The sequence below is a fragment of the Protopterus annectens genome, chromosome 12.part0 (genome assembly GCF_019279795.1).
Source record: "Protopterus annectens isolate FY-2018-M chromosome 12.part0, PAN1.0, whole genome shotgun sequence".
Lineage (NCBI taxonomy): Eukaryota > Metazoa > Chordata > Ceratodontiformes > Protopteridae > Protopterus > Protopterus annectens.
This window is the reverse complement of record NC_056746.1, coordinates 291,032,323-291,056,377: the sequence shown is the minus strand read 5'-3', so window position 1 is coordinate 291,056,377 and position 24,055 is coordinate 291,032,323. Positions and strand designations below refer to the sequence as shown.

Genomic DNA, 24,055 nt, shown 5'->3' with positions numbered 1-24,055 from the left:
AAACTGTTATAATATCTCTCTACCATACCAATACCTAAAAATAATAAAAAAAACTAGCCAAAAGCTACAGAGACTTACAAATAATTAATATAATGTTACATATGAGTTAAAAAATAAGAGATTTAAATGGCAAAATATATAACTAAATAAAACTGTTTTCCCCATTACTACATAACGTTTAATAATCCTCTTCTGTCAATCACAAATATTAAAAACTCCAACAAATACTGTACTGTATACTTATTTATGTAATAGTAGCATACATTATCCATTAAATATTTCTAAATTATTTGCTTAACCAACATTATTATAACCAAATCTCTAAATAAATAAGTAGAACATAATGGGACCTTAGGAGATAACGATATCTGTAAACTTAGAGGTGACGAGTAATTTTATTCTAAACTATTATACAAAATGCACATACGTATTTGTTATGCTAAAAGATATATACATTTTATAGATCTAACAAAAGCCCTGAATTAATTTTAAAATCACAAGTGTCTATATATTAAAATTTTGTAACACTCTTAACATGGTAAATATCAAAATATTTAAATTTTCTTTAGTTTATTAAACTAATTTGTACAAATATGTACATTACTGTGGTCAAAGAGAATGTCTTGCTATTTCTATGAAGTCAAAAAAAATGCAGTCTATATTGTATTCAGAAGCTGCAAGTATGCTTAATTCAAATCCTATTTTCCCTTCCCGGTTTCAAACATATTGAAAAATCTACTTTACTTTTTATCAAAATGTATGTACTGATTCAACAATATAGTACTCAGATTTCAGCTCTGACTAATGAAATGAGTTCATTCAGGTAGCCTTAGTGACTCTAATAGCATACAGTATGGAAAAAGCTTCAAAGTTCACATGACCAAGCTTCAATTTTCAGTTTTCAGAATATGAAAATATATAAATACATGTTTTATATGATTTTCTATGTAAATTATATGAGATTTTGTACATTCACATTTCTGCCATATGTAGGTGTATATAATGGGTATCTTTCTTATAAGCAGTTTGTTATTTAAATATATTTTTCTCTTTTATTTGCTCACTAATATTCTTCCTTATTTTATATAACTTGTATTTTTAAAATCCACCATCAAAGAACTATTTAATCATCAGCTGTTTGTTAGAGATTACAGTGTGTATATATATTTCTTAATTTACTGGCATACCCGGTTTTAGGCACCAGCGAACCCTGCGGTCGCTGGGGGCCCCCAACCACAGCAAGTTATCTTATCCTGATATTTTGTCACATCTGTAAAACCAACAAAAGCTAGTGCAGCAGTCTTGCATACTTAATAAACTATGAGGGTAATAACTCTTATTTATATCTCCTTTAAAATTCAAAGATATTTCTGGTTGTAGTAACAATGTTTTGTCAAGTAACAGGCATCAGAATGCCATTAAATATTTTACTACTGACATAGTGCTCCTGGCTTAGTTAAACCCTGCTTTTGGACATTTTCTCCACTATAACTAACCACATAGTCAGCTTTTAGTCCCTGCAAAACCATGGCTGCAGGGGGCCCCCTTAATCATCTTTGTGTGGGGGGCCCCACAAAAGCTGCTGCTGATTGGGGGAAAAATGAGGAATGAAAAATGCATTAATTTCCTAATTATGCTCTTTAACATGAACAGGGCTGTGATATGACCCTGTTAGAATGAAGATGATAATGAACATGAACAGTATAAGCACTAGAGGGATCAGCAGCCCAGAGTGACTTACCTCAGTGCAAACTTTGGATTTTAAGAAGAGCTGATGCTTCCGATCATCAGAGATAGTTTCTCTTTCAGGTAGTTTTATAAATAATACCAGAACACCAGATATTATAACTCAATTTCTTTGCTTAAGAATTCAGTACAATCCCAAAAATAATAGAATAAATGCTCAGAATCATAAATACGTTTAAATATTTCTCTAATTCACTTAAAAAGTTACTAGAATAACATATTTTGCATCAACATCTATTTTTGGACAATAAGTATAAAACTCAGATGTCTGGATTGATTAACTGTTTGTAATCCTGAATGATTTACCAGCAAATCAGACTTTTTACGAAGGATAAAGCAAAAGTATGAACAAAATCAGGGAAGGTCTGTGAAAGTAGGGACAGTGACAAGTATGCATTACTCCTCGATGAAATAAATCTTACTGCTTCTGCTGTTTGACGACTGCTAAACAGCAGTGACTAATCTGGTGTGGCAGTACCAGTGTTGCACAAGGCATTGCTGTTTGCTGAAATAAGTACATAACTAGTACTGCTGTGGCTTATGCATGTTTGTGTGTGTGTGTGTGTGTGTGTGTGTGTGTGTGTGTGTGTGTGTGTGTGTGTGTGTGTGTGTGTGTGTGTGTGTGTGTGTAAAAAACATCATTGATTTTTATCTGTGCATGCACCCAATAATGCCAGGACACAGACATTATTCTTCTGTGTATCAGTAAAAAATGTACCTAACAAGTAATTATATTTCGAAAGTAAGACATAACATATATCACAGAACATTCAGACACTTGGAGTCTGGTTGCCTCCACTCACCAGACTGTATAAATGGATAATGGGGACTCTGTTTATCATCCTTGAATCTGTGGTGGCCCCCACCAAAGCTGTTGCTTAAAAAATGTATCAATTTTCTTAATACGCTGTTTAACCTGAATAGTGCTGAAATATGACCCTTTTAGGATAAAGCTAATAATAGCCTCTGTTTACAACCACACCCATTCTAAAACCAGCCCTGCTCAAATGTGTGTGTGTGTGTACATAAAGCTGCTATGGGTTATGAGGGGTTAGAGATTGTATGAATATTACATCTTTAATTTTCATCACAGTCAAACCTTAGAGGTGCACACATGAAGTCATTATAGCTTGTGTTTGAGCTGAGGGCAGTGTTTCTCACAGACCTCAGAGGTGTACAAAGAAGGTTACAATAGCTTGTGTAAGAGAGGTGTACTGTCTAGGAGCAACAAATTTGAATATTACTAAAATCATTCTCATAATCACGTACTAGGCTCATATACATGTGGCTACCTTTGACGGCTGGGGTGAAGAACATGCTGTGTATATGTATATCAGTCACTTGAAATATATGACAAAGGCAATTTAAATCTCTGCTTTCATCCCAGTCTAACACCAGAGGGATGCATAGGCAGTGACTTTTCTTTTTTAGAGGGTTAGGGAGGTAGGCAGTATTTCCAGATGAGACTTACATATTCTCCCAACTACTGGCTTGTTAGTTTACTGTAAGCTACAATTTTGTCAGCTTTGAAAATTAAACCTTGGGCACAAATTATGCCTTGAAAGAAAAAAAAGACTGAAATTCTTTTTTTCTTCATAATTTTTATTTAGGCAACCATTGGAGTAAAATGTTAAGAAAATGCTCTAAAATGCATCCCAGACCATCTGTAAAGCTGTGGCTTCTTGGGCCCTGACTTGAGTTATTTCCTAAATGGTTATTACTGGGCTGTCTTGTTCAGGAAAGGTGTGTTGAAGGATGCAAGGAAAACTAAAGCTGAACCACAACAGTGAATTTCTTTCCTTAATCATAATTTCTGTTCAAGCTATTATTGGATGAAAAGGTTGTGTAAAATGTACTTCAGAGCATATAGAAAGTTATGGCTTCTTGAAAAAGCTTAGAGTAAGGCAAAATGTGAGAAAAAGGAAGAAAAAGCATGTGGATGGTATGGGGAGCCCAAAAGGAGAAGGACTCAGAGGTGAGGACTGGCGTGTGTGTGTGTGTGTGGGGGGGGGGTTGAAATGTAGGTCCAGTCATCATTTCACTTTAAGTCCAGACCTGTACATAGACTTGTTGCAATGTATCACTGTTGCAACTTAGTGCCAGTAACTCTAACTGTTCCATTGTTAGACAGCTCAACATAGTGATAGTGTGATACATAGGCCTGTTGTAATGTAAAAGCTTGTAGCTGCAGTTCTGTCTGTGGATACTACTCCTAAAAGTTTGCAGCATGAAATAAAAGGTTGCTTAGGATGGATGGCATTGTTAGGATGATACTTATACTGGAAGTGCCTAGGGGGGGCCCCCAACTTGACATTTGCTGGGGGCCCCCAAAATGCTAACACCGGCCCTGTTTACTGGTACTGTTTTTTGTTAATGTTACTTAGTTGATATCATTCCTTTTGGATTTGCATATTTTTCGTAAGATGTTTACTCTTCTTATTAATTCCATTATTGCAAGTAAGTTTGCCTATATGTAAAATAATTCCTGCTTGTTTAATTTGAATATATGTTTTTAGCTGTTGTGAGCTGCTGTTCTGATCTAAGCTTCACAATCTGACATTAGAATTTGATTACAGCATGTGAAAATGGCAACTTGCTGCAAACAGCAGCTGCTAATTTCCTCTGCAAGTTCCTCATTCTTCTTAATTCTTTTAAACTATTCTAATCAGTAGCAGACATCTAACTTTACTTCTTTCCCTTAGTATGTACAGTTAGAGTTAATAACACTACAGTATAAGCTATTAATATTCAGCAACATAAACAAATGATATGTCAGTAACAGCTCGATATAAAAACATTACTATAGCTTTTGTCTTACCAATTCTTCAATTCTAAATAAATATTCAAAAATGTTATTTTGAGTAGATTTCTCACATATATACTTGAAAAAAGAGAAAAAAATAAAAGTTCCTTCTTGTTTTAACAGACATCAGTGATAAACATTGACCTAGATTTTCATCAAAACAGCTCAAGGAGCAGCTGTGTAGCAAGGCAAGCAAGAATCAAGCATTTTCACACAACTGGAACATTCTTTTTTTCATAAGCTTTTTAAGTGTTAAAGTGCTGGTGATTTTTTTTGTCCTGTGTAACGCATTCCTTTCACATGTTTATGAAGCAATTAGCACTTCTAATTAACATATTACTTGGATCTGACATTCAGTTAACCCAGCAATGTTACATACTAAGCAAAGCTAAACGAGTAAAATAAAATTCTTAACGTGTATAGTCTTAAACTTAACAATTCTGTTACTTATAATTTAATGGCATTCTTTACATGAGGTATTTAACATTTATAAGTACATTTGTACATTTAATTAAAAGAAATATATTAAATGTTTCATTGTATGTATCATAAAACAGTAAAACTAACCATTTTAGCATAAAATATAAATACATACATATGTATGTTTTGGAGCTGAAAGGCCAATACAAATCCTTTACTTACAGGGTAAATCTATTGATCTGAAGTAGTTAACTTCATTTTATCTGCAACCTGTGGGTGTTCGGATCCATATCTGATCCAAGCCGACAACTTTACAAGCATCTGCTCCGAGCTCCAAGCTCCTCCCCCTTACCCATAACCCATCACCATCTCCTACCTTCCCCCAGATCTCGTTTGCTGCTTCGTGCATCAGCATCATCGTCTCTGTAGCTCTGAGCCTTAGGGTTTTCGTAAGTGCTTTTGGGGATACTATTTTTTTTTCTTGTGTGAGTGAGAAAGTTTCTCGTTAGCTCCCTTTCCTCCCCCTAAACGCTTGTTCGTCAGTTAAAAAAAAAAAGTTTTTAGTTCAGTTTAGTTTGTCACGTAGTTGTTGTGTAGGCCCTTCCCTTCCCTATAGGTGTGCGTGATCATAGTGTATTGGGGTTTGGTAGGTGTGGCTGTGTGTGGGAAGATGTCGGATCAGCTGAAACCTACTTTTAAAAAATGCACAGTGTGTGGCCATAAGCTTTCACCAGTGGATGGTCACACTCTGTGTGTTGTTTGCCTGGGAGTATCTCATTTATCCGCCCAGTGCAGTGTGTGTGCTGGATTCAATCCGAAGGCCCTGAAGGATAGGAAGGCCAAACTGGTGGCTAAAGGCCTGCTCCCTGCTTCCACGTTGGATTCTTCAGCCTCGGCAACTTCCACCCAACCCCCCCCCCTCAGGCTGGGACGCCACCTCCTGCTAGACCTGCTGAAGAGGATGCCAAAGGGGGGAGAGGTGAGAGAAAAGATTCAGACAGGAGAGACAGATAGAAGAAAAGGGATAGGTCCTGTAAACGATCTCCAGATCCGGCAGTCCTTCAGCAGCCCGCCTTCCAAGGTATCAAAACCTGTGTCTAATCGGCTCCACTCCCCCGGAGCTGATGGAGCCTTCGGAGCCAAGGCCTTCCTCCAGATCTTCAGCGACCAGCCAGATCTGAGTCGGTTGCTTCCTCACACTCGACTCGGAGCCTCTATGAAATGGATATGGACAGGATGATGAGATTTATTCGGATCCAAATCCAGATGGGAGTCTTACCAGGCCCCTCTCCCTCTGGAGGGGGGAACTCTATGCCCTCCTTTCATCCGATTTCTCCTTCCCCGATCTGGCCTATGGTTTTGGGGTTTATGGATCCGAGGATCTTCGGAGCTGGGGATCCGGCGCCAATGGTTCCTCCAAATTCTACTCCGGTGATTACCTTGAGTTCCTCGGATCTGACCAATTCGGATCCAAGCAGCAAGCAGCTCTCGGGGCCGAGGACGGGGAGTTGGACCCGAGGGGATGGAGGTGTCTTCGGCTCTGACTTTGTCGGATCCGAGCAATTCCTTCGGAGCTCCAGCTACCCTAGCCTCGGCCCTGATCCTCACGGCTTCCTCCTTGTTGGGTGCTAAGGAGGTGCGCTCTCCATCGGTGTTCGACATGGTGGCGAGGGTTCTCTGTCAAGGATCAAGACCCCAGCCTATTTCCTTGGATTCCGCCCAGACTCCCTCGGATTCGGTTACGACTCCCTTCAGCCTATCTCAGGGACAGCCTGTGCTAGAGGAGCCGTAGGCGGTTCCCCTAGAGGGAACCACCCATGGCTCACGAGCCCTCTTCAGAGAGTCCCACTGAAGAGGGTCCTCGTAAGCACACGTGCAAAAGGAGGTAGCTGGACTCCCCTGAGTCCTTGACAGAAGACACTGATTTAGATGAAGGAGAAGGTTCCCCCAGGTCACCTCCTGAGGATGTCTCCTTTGGAGACATCATGGAGATCCTCCATCAGAGGGGAGGTTGGTCAGCCCCAAAACCTTCTACGGATGAATCAGTGTTCCTGGAGGCTTTTGGCACGGGCCCATCTACGTCCTGGGTGTCCCGTCTGGCTTATCCCTTGGTGGATCTTATCACCAGGTTGGCATGGAAGGGAGCCTGACACCATAGATCTGATACCTAAGCACCCGGAAAACATTCTTTCTCCATGCTCGGACAGACAGGCATGGTATAAGGGATCCCCCGTGGGTGCTATGGTGGTTGCAGCAGCCACCAAGAAGGAACTGGCTCAGGAAAGTTCCTCGGTCCACCCTCCGGACAAGGAGTCCAGGACGGTGGATCGATTTGGGAAGTGAGTATATTCTTCAGCGACGCTTTCCATCCGAGTGCTGAACTATTTGGCACATGTTATATGACTGCAGCGAGACCTAGTCACAGAGTTAGCTGGCTCACCCCAGGAGTCTTTGTCACAGGAGGACAGGCGCCTGTTCTCCGTGAAAATGTCGACTCTGAAGTCAGTATCAAACATGTCCATGCGCCTCCTTTCCCATGCTATGGAAGGAGCAGCTAGGGCAGCTGGGACCATCGTAGCTATGAGGTGACACACTTGGCTCAGACTGCGCCAGTTTGCGGACCCCTTCAAGGCGTCTTTTATGAATGCTCCCTTCGATGGTTCTGTACGTGACACCCTTGTCCAGAGTGAAAAAGACTGGAAGACCATGTCTGCCATCGGAATCCGCTTCTGTAGTTCTCAAAGATCCTTTTCCAGGATTCAGAGAGTGCAAAAGAAGATGTGGTTCCGGAAATCACAGTTTTCCCGGGACTCTCAGGACAACTCGTCCCCTAGAGGCAGAGGGGGACATGACAGAAGCTGTCCCAGAGGTGGAGGGTTGTCGAGGAACTTTGGGTCTAAGGAGCCCTTCTCGGACAGGCCTGCGCAGCAGCCCTTAGGGGTTGCCCGACTGTCCTACTCTGGAGGCAGTCGGGGGAAGATTATCATTGCACCCAACAGCGTGGGAGTCCATAACTGCAGATCGTTGGGTGCTTCAAATAATATCCAGAGGTTACACCATCTTGTTTGTTGCCCCTCTGATCCAACCAAAGCTCCTCCCAGATGTCCCACCTGCTCAAAGGGAGACAGCAGCGCTAGAGATTGCCAAGCTATTTCACAAACGAGCCATCGAACTGCCCCCCCCCCCCCTCCGATCAGTCAGAGTCAGGCGTTTACTCCAGGTTCTTTTTAGTGCCAAAAAAGACAGGGGACCTCAGACCCATTTTGGACCTGTCAACCTTAAACCTGGCTGTCGCCAAACTAAAATTACGGATGCTTACCCTGCAGTCCATTCTACCTTATCTTCGAGAATGCAACTGGATGTGCTCAATACACCTCCAGGACGCTTACTACCATATCAAGATCCACAGATGCTCCAGGAGATTCCTTCACTTCTGGCTGGAAGCCAGTCATTTCCACTTCAGAGCCCTATCCTTTGGTCTCACTACAGCCCTCAGGGTGTTTACCAAGGTAATGGCAGTTGTAGCGGTTCTCCTGAGGCTTCAGGGGATTCAGGTATTCCCTTACCTAGACAATTGGCTCCTCACTGCTTCCACCAGGTGTCTTCTTTGCCAAGCCAGAGACACCTTCCTTCATCTTGCAGACGTTTCCAAGTCCATCTTGGACCCAGTACAGATATTGGACTTTATCGGGGCATGGCTGGACACCCTTCAACTGAAAGTCTTTCTAACTCCAGGCGGGGTTCAGAGTCTATGGGCTCATGTATCAATACTTCTTGGCCCCAGGTTACAGAAGGCTGGTGATGTTCTCAGAGCCCTGGGCTCTATGGCTGCAGCAATCTCTATCCTCCCCTGTGCACGTCTTCACATGCGTGTTCTTCAATGGACTCTAGCCGTACAGTGGCCTTGGCTAGATCTCCCCATGGAATATCCAATTCAAATCAGCAAAGCCTGCAGGACGTCACTCCTCTGGTGGCTCCAATCCCCGTTGATTGCAGTGGGAGGCCCATTTGTTTCACCCACAACTCAAGCCACAGTGACCACAGACGCCTCCCAGCTTGGGTGAGGGGGGTATTATCTGGGGAGGACGGTCCAAGGCCGTGGTCCCAGATTGAGACCAGATTGCACATCAGTGTTCTGGAGATGAGTAGTGCTTTTAGCGTTGCAAGCCTTCCACACTGTTCTCCTCGGGGGACTATTGCAATTCAGTCAGACAACATGTCTGTTGTCTGGTACATCAGCAAACAGGGAGGAACCAGATCTTACCCTCTGTGTCGCGAGGCCATGCGAGTGTGGGAGTGGGCGATCTCCACCAGTCAGTTTCTGCTTACAACGCACATCCCGGGACGCTCCAACATTTTAGTGGACAGATTGAGTCGGACTATTCTAATGCCATACGAGTGGTCTCTGAAACAGTCAGTAGTGGAGGAAATATTCCTTGCGTAGGGACAGCCTTGCTGCGATCTCTTCGCATCTCCTTCCAACGTGAAGTGCATCGAGTTCTTCGCTCTGATTCCCTCACCAGGAGATCTGCCCAGAGATGCTCTAGTCCATGCTTGGCCTCCCGAGTTACTGTGCACTTATTTCCAGTTACCACTCATTCCGGAGTTTCTTCAGAAAGCTTGTTGACTGGGGTGCAAAGTGATCCTCATTGCCCTGTTCTGGCCTCATCAAGTGTGGTTCCCCTTCCTCTTGTCTCATGCTCTAGTTCCTCCTTGGATTCTGGATCCCTGCCCAGATCTCATTTCTCATCCCTCGGGCACCTGTCCACCCAACCTGGACAACCTCAAGCTGACAGCTTGGTTGCTCCAGTTCCCTTGATTGCCTGGACTCCCGGTCTGTCGTCTTTAGTGAAAACTATTCTGGTGGCGTCTCATAAGGCTTCCACTAGGAAGATATACCACAGTAAATAGAAACGATTCTCTATTTGGGTCTCTCAGAGAAACCTGGATCCTTTTACAGCCCCCTGTCTCTGCAGTGTTGGATTTCTTAGCCAGCGTTTTTTAGCAAGGGGCTAGTTCCTCCATGGTGAAAGTACAACTGGCAGCTATTTCTAATTTCCACGTTGGCGAAAATATGAATGCCCTGGCCTCTTCTAGACTTTGTAAGGCTTTCCTTAAAGGCACCTTTCTTTTACGTACTCCAATTAAGGACTCTGTCCCTCCTTGGGACCTTGCCTTTGTTCTCCAGGCTTTAGTTGCTCCCCCATTTGAACCTGCAGCATCAGTGGATTTTAAGTTCTTATGGAAGACAGCCTTCCTAGTGGCCATTACGTCGGCTAGAAGGGTTTCTGAGCTTCAGGCTTTGTCTGCTGTGCCCCCTTATTTGATCTTCCATAAGGACAGGGTTTCTCTCCGTACAAACCCTTCTTTCTTACCAAAAGTGGCTTCTGAATCGAACATTAATCAAACAATTAACCTGCCTGTTTTCTTTCCAAATTTTCAGAACAAGGGTGAATATAAACTGCATTTGCTAGATGTTCATAGACAACTTCATTTTTATTTACATAGAACAAAGCCCTTCCGTAAGTCTGACCAGGTATTTGTGTCTTTTTCTAAGCCCTTTTTAAGGAAAGCCATCTCCAAGATTTCCTTAGCTAGATGGATTACACTATGTATTTTGCAAATTTACAAAGACAAAGGTTTGTCTCCACCTGGTCCTGTTAAAGCTCATTCTACCAGATATAAGGCAAATTCTGCTACCTTTTGGCCTAGGGTCTCATTGGATGACATTTGTCTGGCAGCAACTTGGGCAAAGTCACATACCTTCTTTTCTCATAAGTTGGATTTGATCTCCAGAGGGAGAGCATCCTTCGGCTCTGTGGTGCTCAGGAATATCCTTCCATGAGGGCCCCCCAGGAGTCTGAGTATCTGGGGACTCTGTCCCACAGGTTGCAGATAAAATGAAGCTAACTACTTCAGATAAAGAAGTTATGTACTCAAAAATAATGTTCCATCTGAGTAGTTACACTTCATTTTTCTGCAACCTTCCCACCCTCCTTCCCCTGAAACTTCTCATGAGTTTTTTCATGTATGGTTTATGCTAAGTTGAGTTGCTGATTGGTTTGAGTTGCGGCAAACTCGATCTGAGGGAAGGTAGGAGATGGTGATGGGTTATGGATAAGGGGGAGGAGCTTGGAGCAGATGCTTGTAAAGTTGCCGGCTCAGATCCGAACACCCACTGGTTGCAGAAAAATGAAGTGTAATTACTCAGATGGAACATTATGGTGAGTACATAACTTCTTTTTTCAGAAAATAAATGTCCTGCAATCAGAGAATAAAAGTCACTTGTTTTGAAGCTTTTTCATTTTAGAAGCAGTTTTTCTGGAATTCAGCTCTTGAGAAATTTTTTTCCAATCTATTTCTTCTGTATTATTAAGGATTTAATTTTGTTAACAAAAGTGGAAGCCTCTTTCAGTGTCAACTATTTTACTTTCTTATAGGTTCATAGGTTGATACTGGGCTATCTGCCCGAAGGCATATATTAGCCCAGCCACGTTGTGCGGTATTCACCGCCCCTTTAGTAGTTCCCTAGACCCTTGTACTAGCAGCTAGTACCCTTGGCCCCTATCTAGTAGTGCTGTTGGTGTGATCCCCGGTGTGAACTTTCTGTTACCCATCCACTCATCAAGGTTCCTCTTGAAGATTGATAGTGAGGGGCTCTAACTTATGTAGATCGGGACCCTGTTCCATAGTAAGGGAAGTCTCTGCGAATGGAATCTATCCCTCCAGCATGTTCTATTCATTGTTGTGTTGAGGTTTATATCCCTAGAGCGTGTAGCTCGAGTAGATTTGGTTTTGCTAAGATGGCGCATGTTCAACAATTCTGGATTGGACATGGCTCTGTACGTTAGACAGAGATCGCCTCTGAGAAAACGGTATGCAACAGAGAACAGTCTTAGCTTTTTCAGTCGTGCTGCATAGGGCAACTGTTTGAGGCCAGTAATCCTCTTGGTTCTTCTTCAAAAAGAAATAATTTGATCTTTGCAGGAAACACCAAAATGGCTTTAATATTGTTCTTTTTGAGTTCCTTAATCAGTGGTAAGCAGGATTTTCTGTTACTCATCACTTTAATGGAATAGTCATTGTCAAATGTGACTTACATGTTCACCTGTTCTGATAGGTTAGCTGGACCACACTGTTTTTAATATTTGATCTTTTTTTTAAGCTGGACATAAACTTAATTATAATTGAACGTGGTGGTGAGTTTTCCTTCTTTGAAGGGGCTCTGTGCCCCTTTCAATTCCAAAAGATAGCGTTTCAGATAGATTTAATGTTTTATGTAGCCAGGTTGTTAAGTTTATTACATTGTCTTCTTCATATTTTTCAAGTGTACCATAAATTCTAATGTTATTTTGTCTATTTTCTGAATCATCAACTTTATATGAGACAGTTAGTTGTAAAAGAAATTCAGTCTGAGCCTTACCTTCAGTTATTCTCCCTTCATGATCATTTAAATTTCTTCCATACTGCAAATTTGTGCACTCTGTTTCACTAGAATTTCTAAATGTTCCAACTTCTTTTTGGACTCTTCCTTGAAACATTCTATTTTGGTATTCAGTTTGTCCATTTTAAGTAATATATCCTGTACAGTAGGTATTATTGACTGGATGTCTTTAACACACGAATCCTGATTACCATTTCTTGAATGGTTCATGTTGAAGTCTCTTCTCTTTTAAGCAATCAGTTGAAATCCTGACCGGAAAATTACAGCTTTTGAAGAACTTGAAGCTGTAAATCATTTATCTGACCATTAGTGAATAAAATTCGCTAAAAGTGTCTCCAAAATTTATTTTTCTAATTATATTTTCTGTCAGAGAAAAGTTTTTAGTAACAGAGCTTTCACTAGTTGCTGCTCTCAGTTAGCCATCTTGGCCACACCCCCCAATCTTTAGTTATTTTCAGTGTTTTGTTTTTTTGTTTTTTATACCTCTCCTTTCTTTATAGATACCAATTCATTGTTTGTGCTTTTGGCATATTATTGGGTCAAGGAGTTTTGGGTTTTGTCAAAAAGCAATTACAGAATTGTTGACATACTGACTTGTAAAGGAAGGTACATAAACCAGTATGTATAGTTTATATCACTTTATGAAGCATAAAATAACCACTGACATGTATGCTATTTATCTTTTTTATTTATTTCATATTCAAAACAGGTGTGGAGATGGATGTTGAAAATGGGTGTAAAGCCTGACTGTTACAGCTATAACCTGCTACTCCGTGCGACACGTGACTGTGGAATAGGAGACCTGGCAGTAGCCTCTCGCTTGTTACTTAGAAATGATGAAGATCACAGCCCAGAGTTACAGTTAAGAAAACAAAAGAGGGATCAAAAACTTAAAGGGAAGATGGAGAAGAAGCATGACAATACAAGGTTAGCTGCAGCAGATGTTGAAGCACTGGAAATGCAGATCTTTTCAGACTGTTCCAAAGAACAAGGGCATGATATGATAAATAAAAATGATAAAGAAATAGACTGTAAAGATCAAACTGATTCAGTTGTAAAAAGTACTGATGTGAACCATTCGGAGTGCCTCAATTTGGAGTTGCTTCCTGTAAACAGAAGTTTTGTTACTCCATCTGAAACTAGTCAAGATTTAAGATCTGATGCATCTCTTCCTAACCTCCTTGAATACAAACATATAAAAGATGTAATTTCATTGGGGGAAGTGACAACATCTTCTGATAGGCTTGCTCTCATTGGGCATATGGAAGGTTTTCTCGAAAACATGAAGGAGAACAAAGTGAAGCCAGATATAAAAACATTCACTTTATTGGCTGACATAGTTGAGCTGAACAGTGATACTGAATCTTTGTTATTAACTGAAATGGGCAGGCACAAGATCAAATCGGATGTCTCTTTCTTCAATGCTTTGATAAGGAAGAAGAGCAAGCTGGGCAATCTGGAAGATGCAAAAGTAAGATAGTCTATCTTAAAAACACTTAAATAGTTTTGTACCTTTTTAAAAGTTAGATAAGTAGCCTTTAGTAATCCAGGTACAATTCTTGATGAAAAGTTGACATCTAAGGACCAGGTACAATTATGTCATAATATAATGTAAATTATATTTTACATTGTTATTCTGGTATCCCATCTTTGTACAGCTGTATGTATACTCAGTTGCTAGTTCTGTTAGTACAGAGTTTAAAGCCTTGACTTCTCTGACGCAGGTTCAGATAAGTGTCCTTATTTCTGAGAACTGAGTTTCAGTGGAGCCACCTTGGGAGATGAGGTGAAGTGACTACTGGCTTTCTGTCATGTCTCACAGGCTGGATATGTCTTTGCTGTTCTCATTTGGCTCCATTGGAGGCCAGTGGGCCGAAAAAGGCAGGTACAGAGTGCAGCTATCTGAGCAGATATGTTACCCTGTACACAAGCAAATTTGATGGCTTGCACGTTAAGGCTGCCTAAGGAGGAGGAAAGTAGCTAACACTCCTTGAGGTATTGTTGCCAAAGTATGATGGCGTACATATCCAGGGTGTATGTAATGAAGTTGCTGATTGGGGGTAGTATAGTAGCAGAAAGCAGCAAATTATACCAGTTTCTTTCTGGAATATACGTCCGGGGTAATTAATTTTTTACTTTTTGTTTTTTTTTTTTTTTTTGAAAAAGTATACATTTACATTGAACAACTGTAGAATGTGTGTGCATTTATGTATGTATGCAGATAAAGCAAGATGCTGCTACACTACCTTTCTTCAAATGGGACCCAGACAGTTCATATGTAGGTACTAGGCTATCAGCCCTGGGGCCTATATAAACTTAGCCAAAAAGGTTCCCTGGCTTTCGCCACCCAAGAAAATTATTTTCCTGTGCACCTGTTGAGCAGTACCACAGAAGTGATCCCCGGGGTGAATTTTCTATTTCCCATCCAGTCGTCAAGATTTTTCTTAGAGGGCTAATGAGGAGCTTTGTTTGACATGAATGGGTAGTTTGTTCCAGGGTATGTGAAGTCTCTTGGACAGGAATCTATCCCTCCAGCATGTTCTGTTTATTGTGGTGACAAGGTTTAGGTCCCTGGAGCGTGTGGTATGGAGAGATTGGGATTTCTTTAAGTGTAGCATGTCCAACAACTCTGGGTTTGACATAGCTTTGTATGTTAGGCAGAGATCGCCTCCGAGTAGGCGATATGCAACAGAGTAGAGCTGGAATTTTTTGAGACTCTGTGTATGGCATCTGTTTGAGGCTGTGGTAATTCTCTTAGTGAGCTATTTCTGTGGCCTTTCCAATTGTTGTAGGTGTCTTGTGAGATATATGGCAAATGGGGCATTGTACTCTATAATGGGTCTGATGAGAGATGAGTAGAGAGGAACAATTACCTCCTTTTTTCTACAGGAGAACCTTTTTGTGATGAGGTGTGCCACGTAGAAGGATTTCCTGACTACTGTGACGATGTGGTTATCAAAGGAGAGACTACTGTCCACCTGTGTCCCAAGTTCTCTTATCACACTTTTGGTGTTTCATGAGCTACCAACTATGTGGTAGTTCATGGGTACCGAGTTTTTCCCAAAAGGGATGACCGTGCACTTCTTGGCATTGAGCTTGAGGCCATGACTTTGACACCAAGGATCTGTCTCAGTGAGGCCCTTTTGTAGCATGTCTGCATCATTAGTTGATCCTATTATGGCTCGCAGTTTGCAGTCGTTTGCGAACTTGGTTAGCCAAAGACCTTCTGTGTTGGCCTGCACTTCAGAGAAGTAGATGCCGAACAGGAGAGGACCCAGGGCCGAACCCTGTGGTACTCCACTCGCCACTGGTCTGGAGTTGGCTACTTTTACTGTGTGGGTTCTGTCAGTGAGCCAGTTGTCCACCCATCTTGTGACATAGGGATTTATGCAGTTGAATGTGTATCACTTCAGACTTGACTGGCCTAGACCTCCCTGAGAAGGGAGTACAGTCTACGGTGGGTACTAGCAAGCAGTAATAGTCAGACTCAGTAGCCTAGAACTTTGTATGATTCATATGATTTCCATCTGTTAGTGTGTTTTTTTTTATTCTGTGTGCCCAAACCTAGTTACTGGACAGTTAAACTTTTTATCATGCAGTTTTTCTCTTAATTGTTAATGTGGTTAAAACAGTAAAGAAGTGAGAATATGACAGCTCATTGTTGCAGAAGGAATAAAGCCCTGACAGTGTTCCGTTTGACCCAGACGTTGGAGGAGCTGGCTTAGGAGGGTGGAAGTGAAAAGGCTTTATTTATTTTATTTATTTCTATGGTCTGCTGTGCTTAATTGTATTAGTTTCAGCAAAGATTATTGACATCAGGTTTTGACCATCATTCAAGCCATTCTTATCAAAAGTTATCTAAGAATATTGTAGCATTAATGAAGACTTTGAAGGGTGGTACCTTGGTGCAGCAGGTAGTGTTGTTGCCTCACAGCAAGAGGTTCCCTTGTTAGATTCTTGGCAGGGGTGCCTTATGTAAGGAGACTGCACGTTCTTCCTGTATTCACATGGGCTTTCTCTGAGTACTCCAGTTCCCCCCACATTCCAAAGACATGCAGTAGGTGTATTGTACTGTGTGTGTGTGTGTGTGTGTGTGTGTGTGTGTGTGTGTGTGTGTGTGTGTGTGTGTGTGTGTGGGGTATGGAAAAACTGCTGCAGGGATAGCCACCTGGTTGTGTAAACATTGACTCTAGATGATTGCCATTGTTGAGGTGACAGCCTGACCCCATGTGAAAAAAATGAGCAAAATAGGTTGTGGATAGCTGGATTAATGGAGTGTCTTATAGATGTCCTTCTATAGCACTGTTGCTGTATTCTTCACCTTAGGGGATCTCTTGCCAAGGATAGCCCAACATCCAGCCAGATTACCAAAGCCTTTAGATCTTGTATGCACCGTACATCACATGTATGCTCCCCGCACAGGACATGGGGAGTAATGTGATGTATGGATGTAGTTACCCAGAACTGAACTGCCCCAGTAGAGAACACTCTCCATAGGACAAAAAGAAGGCTGTGCATATCCAAAGGGAGAAAATGCAGATGGAAAAGGGGGACCCTCGGCCAGGAGGGTAACCAAATCAAAATCCAGAAGAAAAAAGGGAGGTAGGGGAAGGGACCAAAAACTGCAACAGTGAAAAAGACATTCTGTGTTATGGTAAGTATACATTCCCTCATTGACACAAACACCATCTCATATTCTGATAATTTGTTTCCGATGCTTTGTTAGACAGATCCTATTAATTTGCATTTTATGATACAGTTATCTGTAACCCCACCAGGGAAAACAGATTATTTTGCATGTTATACACCAAATGGCCGTGTGTGTGTGTGTGTGTGTGTGTGTGTGTGTGTGTGTGTGTGTGTGTGTGTGTGTGTGTGATGTTCATCGTGTTTCACTGTTGCAGTCATTACACTTGGGTTATCCTGCTGGCAGGCTACCCACAGTCGGCCAGTGTTCCAAAGTCTAGGTCCGGCGTTGGTTGCTGTCGCCTCTTCCCTGACGTCAGTGCGCCAGGGGTATAAAAGATGCAACCGACGCCATTTTCTCCATTCTTTTTTGCCGGGCGGTGCCCGAAGCAAAAACAGTTCGCAAGTCCCGGTCGGCCGACTCCTGAGATTTTCGAAATTGAGTTTCAGAACCGAAGTCTTCAATAAAGCTAAGTACCCCATTGGGGAAACTTTTTCTTGCTCCAGACCGATGTCAGTAAAAGTTAATAATTGTATTTCTTGTAGGAAGCAAACACCTCATAAGGACTTTTACTCTTACTGTATTCCTTGCCTAGGCCCTGACCACGACGTTACTAGTTGTCGGTTTTGTGCTAGGTTCGACAAACGCACTATTAAACATCAGTTTGATTTTGCTTTACATTATTTTGGCCGAAGGTTTAACTACATAATGCCGTCGGAACAACCGACCGGAGTTTATAAAAAACGCAAAGACAAAGAAAAGCAAACAGTCCCAATGACTTCCCTCTACAAATGCCAAGCACTTACCTTTTGGTAGCACCCCTAGGGGGAAAGCTAGCACTTTTCTCAAAAAAGTGGCACATAATCACCCAGGACAAATGGGTACTAAATATTGTTTCTCAGGGTTACAGGTTCCACTTTCATACCCTTCCAAAATCAAAAGGTATGCCGGACCTGCCACAAAACCAATGGGCAGAGGCACAAAAACAAATTGCTGCTCTCACGGACATGGGAGCTATTCAACGAGTACCACAGCAAGAACAGGGACAAGGATTTTACTCAAGACTTTTCCCAGTACCCAGAAAGGACAAAGCCTGGAGACCAATACTGGACTTGTCAATCCTAAATACTTTCCTGGATGTTCCAAAATTCAAAATGTTAACACTACAGCAACTTCTACCCATGCTGGGCAAGAAGGCTTGGTTAGTTACTTTGGACCTCAAGGAGGCATACCTGCATGTCCCAATCAGACAATCTTGCAGAAGATACCTCAGATTCATAGCTGGCTCAATGCATTACTAATTCTCTGCACTGCCCTTTGGCTTATCTACTGCGCCCAGGGTCTTCACAAAATGCCTGGCACCAGTAATTGCATTTTGCAGACAAAAAGGAATTCAGATATATCCCTACTTGGACGACTGCCTTATTCAAGCAGAGAGCAAGGACATTCTTCTAAAGCATCTGGCGTTTGTAAAAAGATTACTAATTTGCCTAGGGTACACAGTAAACGAAAATAAATCAAAACTAGTGCCCTCTCAAGAGATAATATTCCTGGGTGCAAGCTTAAATACAACTGCCCAGATGGCTTATATCATGCCAGACAAACAATGGCAACTGTCTCATTACTTTCAAATGATGGCAACAAAGACCCAGCTCCCTGCAAGAAAAATTCTGCAGGCCTTGGGCTTCATGGCGCTCTGTATTCTACTAATTCCATATGCAAGACTGCATATGAGGAAACTACAATGGCATCTAAAAAGTGTTCGGACTCAACATTGCCACAGCCTGGAAACAATCATAACTTTAATTCCCTGCCTACAACAGGAGTTTCGATGGTGGTCCCAGGCCTGTCACCACAACAAGGGACAGCCTTTCACCTTACCCACAGCCAGGCAGACAATAACAACGGATGCTTCGGATTATGCCTGGGGGGCACATATGGCAGGAAAATGTATTCAGGGCACGTGGCCCAAGGAACAAATACATCTTCACATCAATCAAAAAGAGATGCTAGCTATACAGAATGCCCTGACAGCTTTCAAGGACCTACTACATCCAGGACAACTATTAATAAAGACGGACAATACCACTGTTATGTGGTACATAAGCAAGGGGGCACACATTCCTACCCCCTATGCAGGCAAGCCATGACTTTGCGGAACACAGCACTGACCTATCAAGTACATCTGCATGCACAATTCCTGCCAGGAACAAAAAATACACTGGCAGACGAACTAAGCAGAAATCTCATGGATCCTCACGAATGGAAACTAAATCCACAGGTGTTCAGCATAACAGGGAAATGGGGACGCCCAGACATAGATCTTTTTGCCTTCTCTCTCAATTGCCAACTACAGAAATTCTACACAAGAACTTATCACTCTCAAGCATGGAAAGTGGATGCTTTGTCATTTAGTTGGAAAACCCTGACAGTAGTTTATGCCTTCCCTCCACTGCCTCTTCTTACCAAGGTGCTCCTAAAAGTCAGACAAGAGAGGCCAAAGATGATCCTGATTGCCCCAGACTGGCCACGCCAGCACTGGTACCCAATCCTAAAGAGCTCGTCTCAAGGCCCAGCCTGGCCTTTACCTCTAATTCCTCATCTTCTGACCCAACAAAACAATCAGATTCTGCACAGTCAACTCAGAACCTTAAATCTGGCAGCATGGCAGATAATGTAGCCACTCAAACGGCGCCTCTCTCTAAAGCTGTTATGGATGTTATTTTAGAAGCCAGGAGGCCCAGCAATAGGAAATCTTATGCAGAAAAATGGAAGAGATTCTGTGCTTGGAACTAGGCACAAGGGCTCGAACCACTTGTTCCAAATATACCTCAGATTTTACAATACCTAACTGAGATGCTGGACAAAGGCGTATCCTTCTCATCAATTAAGATCCATGCCTCTGCCATTTCAGCTCATTACAATACGGAACCTCCTATTTTTTCACATCCTCTACTAAGACAGTACCTCAGAGGGGCAAAAAACATAAGATCCCCAAGGAGAGCACCAATACCAACTTGGGATCTCAATTTTGTTTTAGAAAAGCTCACACTGCCTCCTTTTGAACTAGCCAGCACAGCTGATATAAAATTCTTATCATGGAAAACTGCTGTGCTCCTAGCAATAACTTCAGCAAGAAGAGTCTCAGAGTTACAGGCATTAATGGCTGTGGAACCTTTCATCATTTTTCACCAGGACAGGGTTTCTCTTAGGACAAACCCAACATTCATGCCAAGGGTGGTTTCCAATGAGGCTCTCAACCAAACCATTCATTTACCAACTTTCTACCCAAACCCCAGAATAAAGGGGAGAGGGCTCTGCACGCTTTGGACATACACAGACAGCTACGATTCTACTTGGACAAAACAAAAACTTTCAGAAAAACTGAGCAACTGTTTGTAGCCTATGCTGCAGGATCACAAGGAAAGACTATCACAAAGCAGACAATTTCAAAATGGATAGGACACTGCATTCACTTCTGTTATGCACAACATGGCAAATCAGTGCCTAAGGGCATTAGACCACATTCTACCAGAGCAGCAGCCACTTCAGCAGCCTTTCTCAGAGGAGTACCAACCAAAGACATTTTAGAAGCTGCAACCTGGAGTTCAGTGCACACTTTCGCCAAGCACTACCATTTACCTCTCTACTCTAAATCCAGTGCAGGCTTTGCCACTGCAGTTCTGCAGGGCCTGGTAGCCTCTCCTAATCCTATTTAGACCCAGCCGCCCAACCTCAGCTTTGGGATTCAACCCAAGTGTAATGACTGCAACAGTGAAACACTATGAACATAGTACAGTTGTGTACCTTCCATAAATGTAGATGTTCAAGTGTATTCACTGTTGCAGTCCAGGTTACCCACCCACCATCCCCCTTTTTCATTGTTGGGCTTTTCTGTACTTCTCAACTCTATACAACCTATGTGGTGTATTTGCTTGTAGATGAAGGAAATGTTTATATTGGTACATGCATGCTTTTTGGCATAATTTATTCTTTTCAGCCTTCCTATCTGGGGCCACCTGACATCTGGGGCAAGAAAAACTGAAGAAAATGGCATCAGTTGCATCTTTTACACCCCTGGAGCACTGACGTCAGGGAAGAGGCGACAGCAACCATCGCCGGACCTAGACTTTGGAACTCTGGCAGACTGCGGGTAGCCTGCCAGCAGGATAACCCAAGTGTAATGACTGCAACAGTGAATACACTCGAACATCTACATTTATGGTAGGTACACAACTGTACTTTTCTAAGTACTCTTTATTACTAGTGGACAATATATACTCCTGCTTTGAGTGACAAGTATGGCTGATTATATGTCAGTGTTGCTGGGATGTTTTTCTATATGAACTTCCCTATAACAGTATTAACCCCTTTTCCACTCTCTGAAAACTGTATAAATTCGCTTCTTAACAACAGCATCTCTTTGCCAAAACTTTCTCAGACGGAGTAGTGAAGTTAGGATTTTTTGTCTTATTGAATTCTCAGATGTATAAATTCTGTCAGTAATGGCAATGTATCTACCATAGTAAGTGTAGTGTTAGGTTTGATGTTTTTTTTTTTTTTTTTGCATCTGTGGATTTCTGCGTAACTGTACAAGCCCCAACCCTTTCTTATCACAGATAACTGTATAAATTTATTCAGTGAAAGAATTGTCTGGCTGATTGTATTCTCGGGCAGTACAGCACTGACCATTTTTTTTCCTGTGGAGTTCATATATCAACATAAGCTTTCTCCTCCACTCATAAATAGCTATATACATTTTGTGAGTAACAGCACTGCCCAATTGTCACAGTTTTCTTGGGCAGTGCAGTGCTGTTGTTGTACTTATCAGTTAAATTCCCTGTAATACAGGTACTTATGTCCAGTCATAAATAATTGCATAAATGATAGCCTGATGGCACAGAAGCAGGGTGTCCATCTGTGCTGCCAGAGACGGAATGTCAAGAATGTATTTGGGACACTGGTAGGACTAGCCAGAGGAACAGAGTGAAGCAGCTGGTTGCCAGCTACCCTACCCCCGGGAGAAGCTTTGGGAAGTACTGCTGCTTGCACATCCTGTGATGGAGACTGTTGCTCGTCCCCTAATCCATGGAAGACAAGCAGGCAGGGTAGTTCATTTAAGATGCTTTATTATATACAAACACATCAGAATGGATAACTGCATCAGTAAATATAAACAAACTTATTAACAGATAGAGCTTAGACACGTAATATGCTTACATCTCAACAGCTTACTACAAAGTGGCACTCTGTCCCTGCATGTGCTCAGTAATCATTGCACTTGCTACATGCCCTCAGGAGGTTTTATAGAGATATGCACACTGATCTACGTCCTCCCTCTTAAAGAAAAAACTGCCCTTTATCAAAATAAGATTTCAGTGAGGCATGCATCAATAAAGACACTAAAAAAAAAAAAAAAAAATGATCAAGTTCACGGTTGTGTTATCAAATACTCAAGATGTTCTTCGTGTTTCACTGTTGCAGTCATCACATTTGGGTTATCTGCTTGCAGTAGCCCTCATTCGGCCTGATTATCAAAGTCTTGGGTCCTGCGTCGGATGCTGTCTCATCTTCCATGACTTCAGGTAGTCAGGGGTATAAAGGATGCAGCCGACGCCATTACATCAGTTTTTCTTGCCGTGCGGTGCCTGAAGCAGAAGCAGTTCGCAAGTGCTGGTCGGCTGACTCCTGAAATTTTCGTTTTCGGTTTTCAATACCGAAGTCTTCAACTAAGCTAACTACCCCGTTGGGGAACCTTTTTCTTGCTCTAAACTGATGTCAGTAAAAGTTAACAATTGTATTTCTTGTGGAAAGCAAATACCTCATAAAGATTTTCATTTGTACTGCTTTCCTTTCTTAGGCCCAGACCACGACATACCTCACTGTCAGTTTTGTGCCTTATTCAAACCTCGAACTATTCGTCGTCGGTTTATTTACACTTCTAAATATTTTGGTACTTGGTTCAGTTATCCAGAAATGGCTTCGGTAAGCCACCTGACTACCAACATTCCGAAAAAATGCAAAGATAAAGACAGAGACAGACCGCATAGGTCCAAAGCTGCCGACGACGCTTCTCCTAATCTAGTCATCAGTTTGCCGGTACTCAGTGAGGCGCTTTTGCAGCCCCTGATACCCGCTACTTCAGATTCGCAGGCCTCTACTGAGACCCATTCAGAGTCCGGTATGCCGCGAGATGCTTCTTCAACTGTGGAACATGCGGATGTCTCTACCTTGGATGGGTCTGGAGCCACTCTGCAGGCACTGGCTTCTGAGGGTGTATTCAGGCTTACTGACGTGCATGTTAAACTGATGCCATCTTCTTCTTCAAGGCCTAAAACTCGATCCATGCCTAGAAAACAGACTCCCAGACTGCATGGTCAGGCACCTGTGTCTAAAAAACAAATAAGAATGGCTGAAGACCTTATTACTCTAATAAGGGGAAGCCACCCTTCCCCCTCTAAGAGACCTAGGACTGATTTTCCTTCTGATTGTTCTGATCAGGACTCTGAAATTTCTGTTTCCTCTGACCAGGATTTACCCTTATCTACCTATGAGGATTCTGATGCAGAGGACTCCATTTCCTCTGCTTCCCCTCCAGAGGATTTCTGTTTTGGTGAAACCTTGTATACTCTTAGGGAGCATTTTCGCTGGGAGAGCCAGGATTACTCTGACTCCAAAAAGAGGCTTAGGGATTTCTTACTCCTGCCCCAACACAGGCCTTTGTCCATCCCTCCTGTACTGGACTTTGTGGATTATGCCTTCTTGGAATCTAGCCTGGCCCCTGACTCTTTACTTCCTGTTCCCAGAAAACCTGATAGGTATTACAGGGTCCCTGACTCTCACAAGTTCCTCTTTAAAAATCCTACTGCAGATCCTGAGACTATTTCACAGGGACCCAAGGGCATTAAGGCTAATAATGCCAAAAATCCTACCCCCTCTGATAGAGATTCCAGGG

The 24,055-nt window shown here is 42.3% G+C and overlaps 1 protein-coding gene across 4 annotated transcripts in view; it reads left to right on the top strand.

The window, feature by feature from the left end:
* Positions 1-24,055, top strand: part of PTCD1 (pentatricopeptide repeat domain 1) — a 465,981-nt gene that overhangs the window by 341,630 nt on the left and 100,296 nt on the right. For all 4 annotated transcript variants that reach the window (XM_044089358.1, XM_044089361.1, XM_044089359.1 and 1 more), the window contains exon 5: positions 13,123-13,884. In XM_044089358.1, coding sequence (XP_043945293.1) covers positions 13,123-13,884 — 762 coding nt within the window. The remainder of the gene's footprint in view (positions 1-13,122; positions 13,885-24,055) is intronic.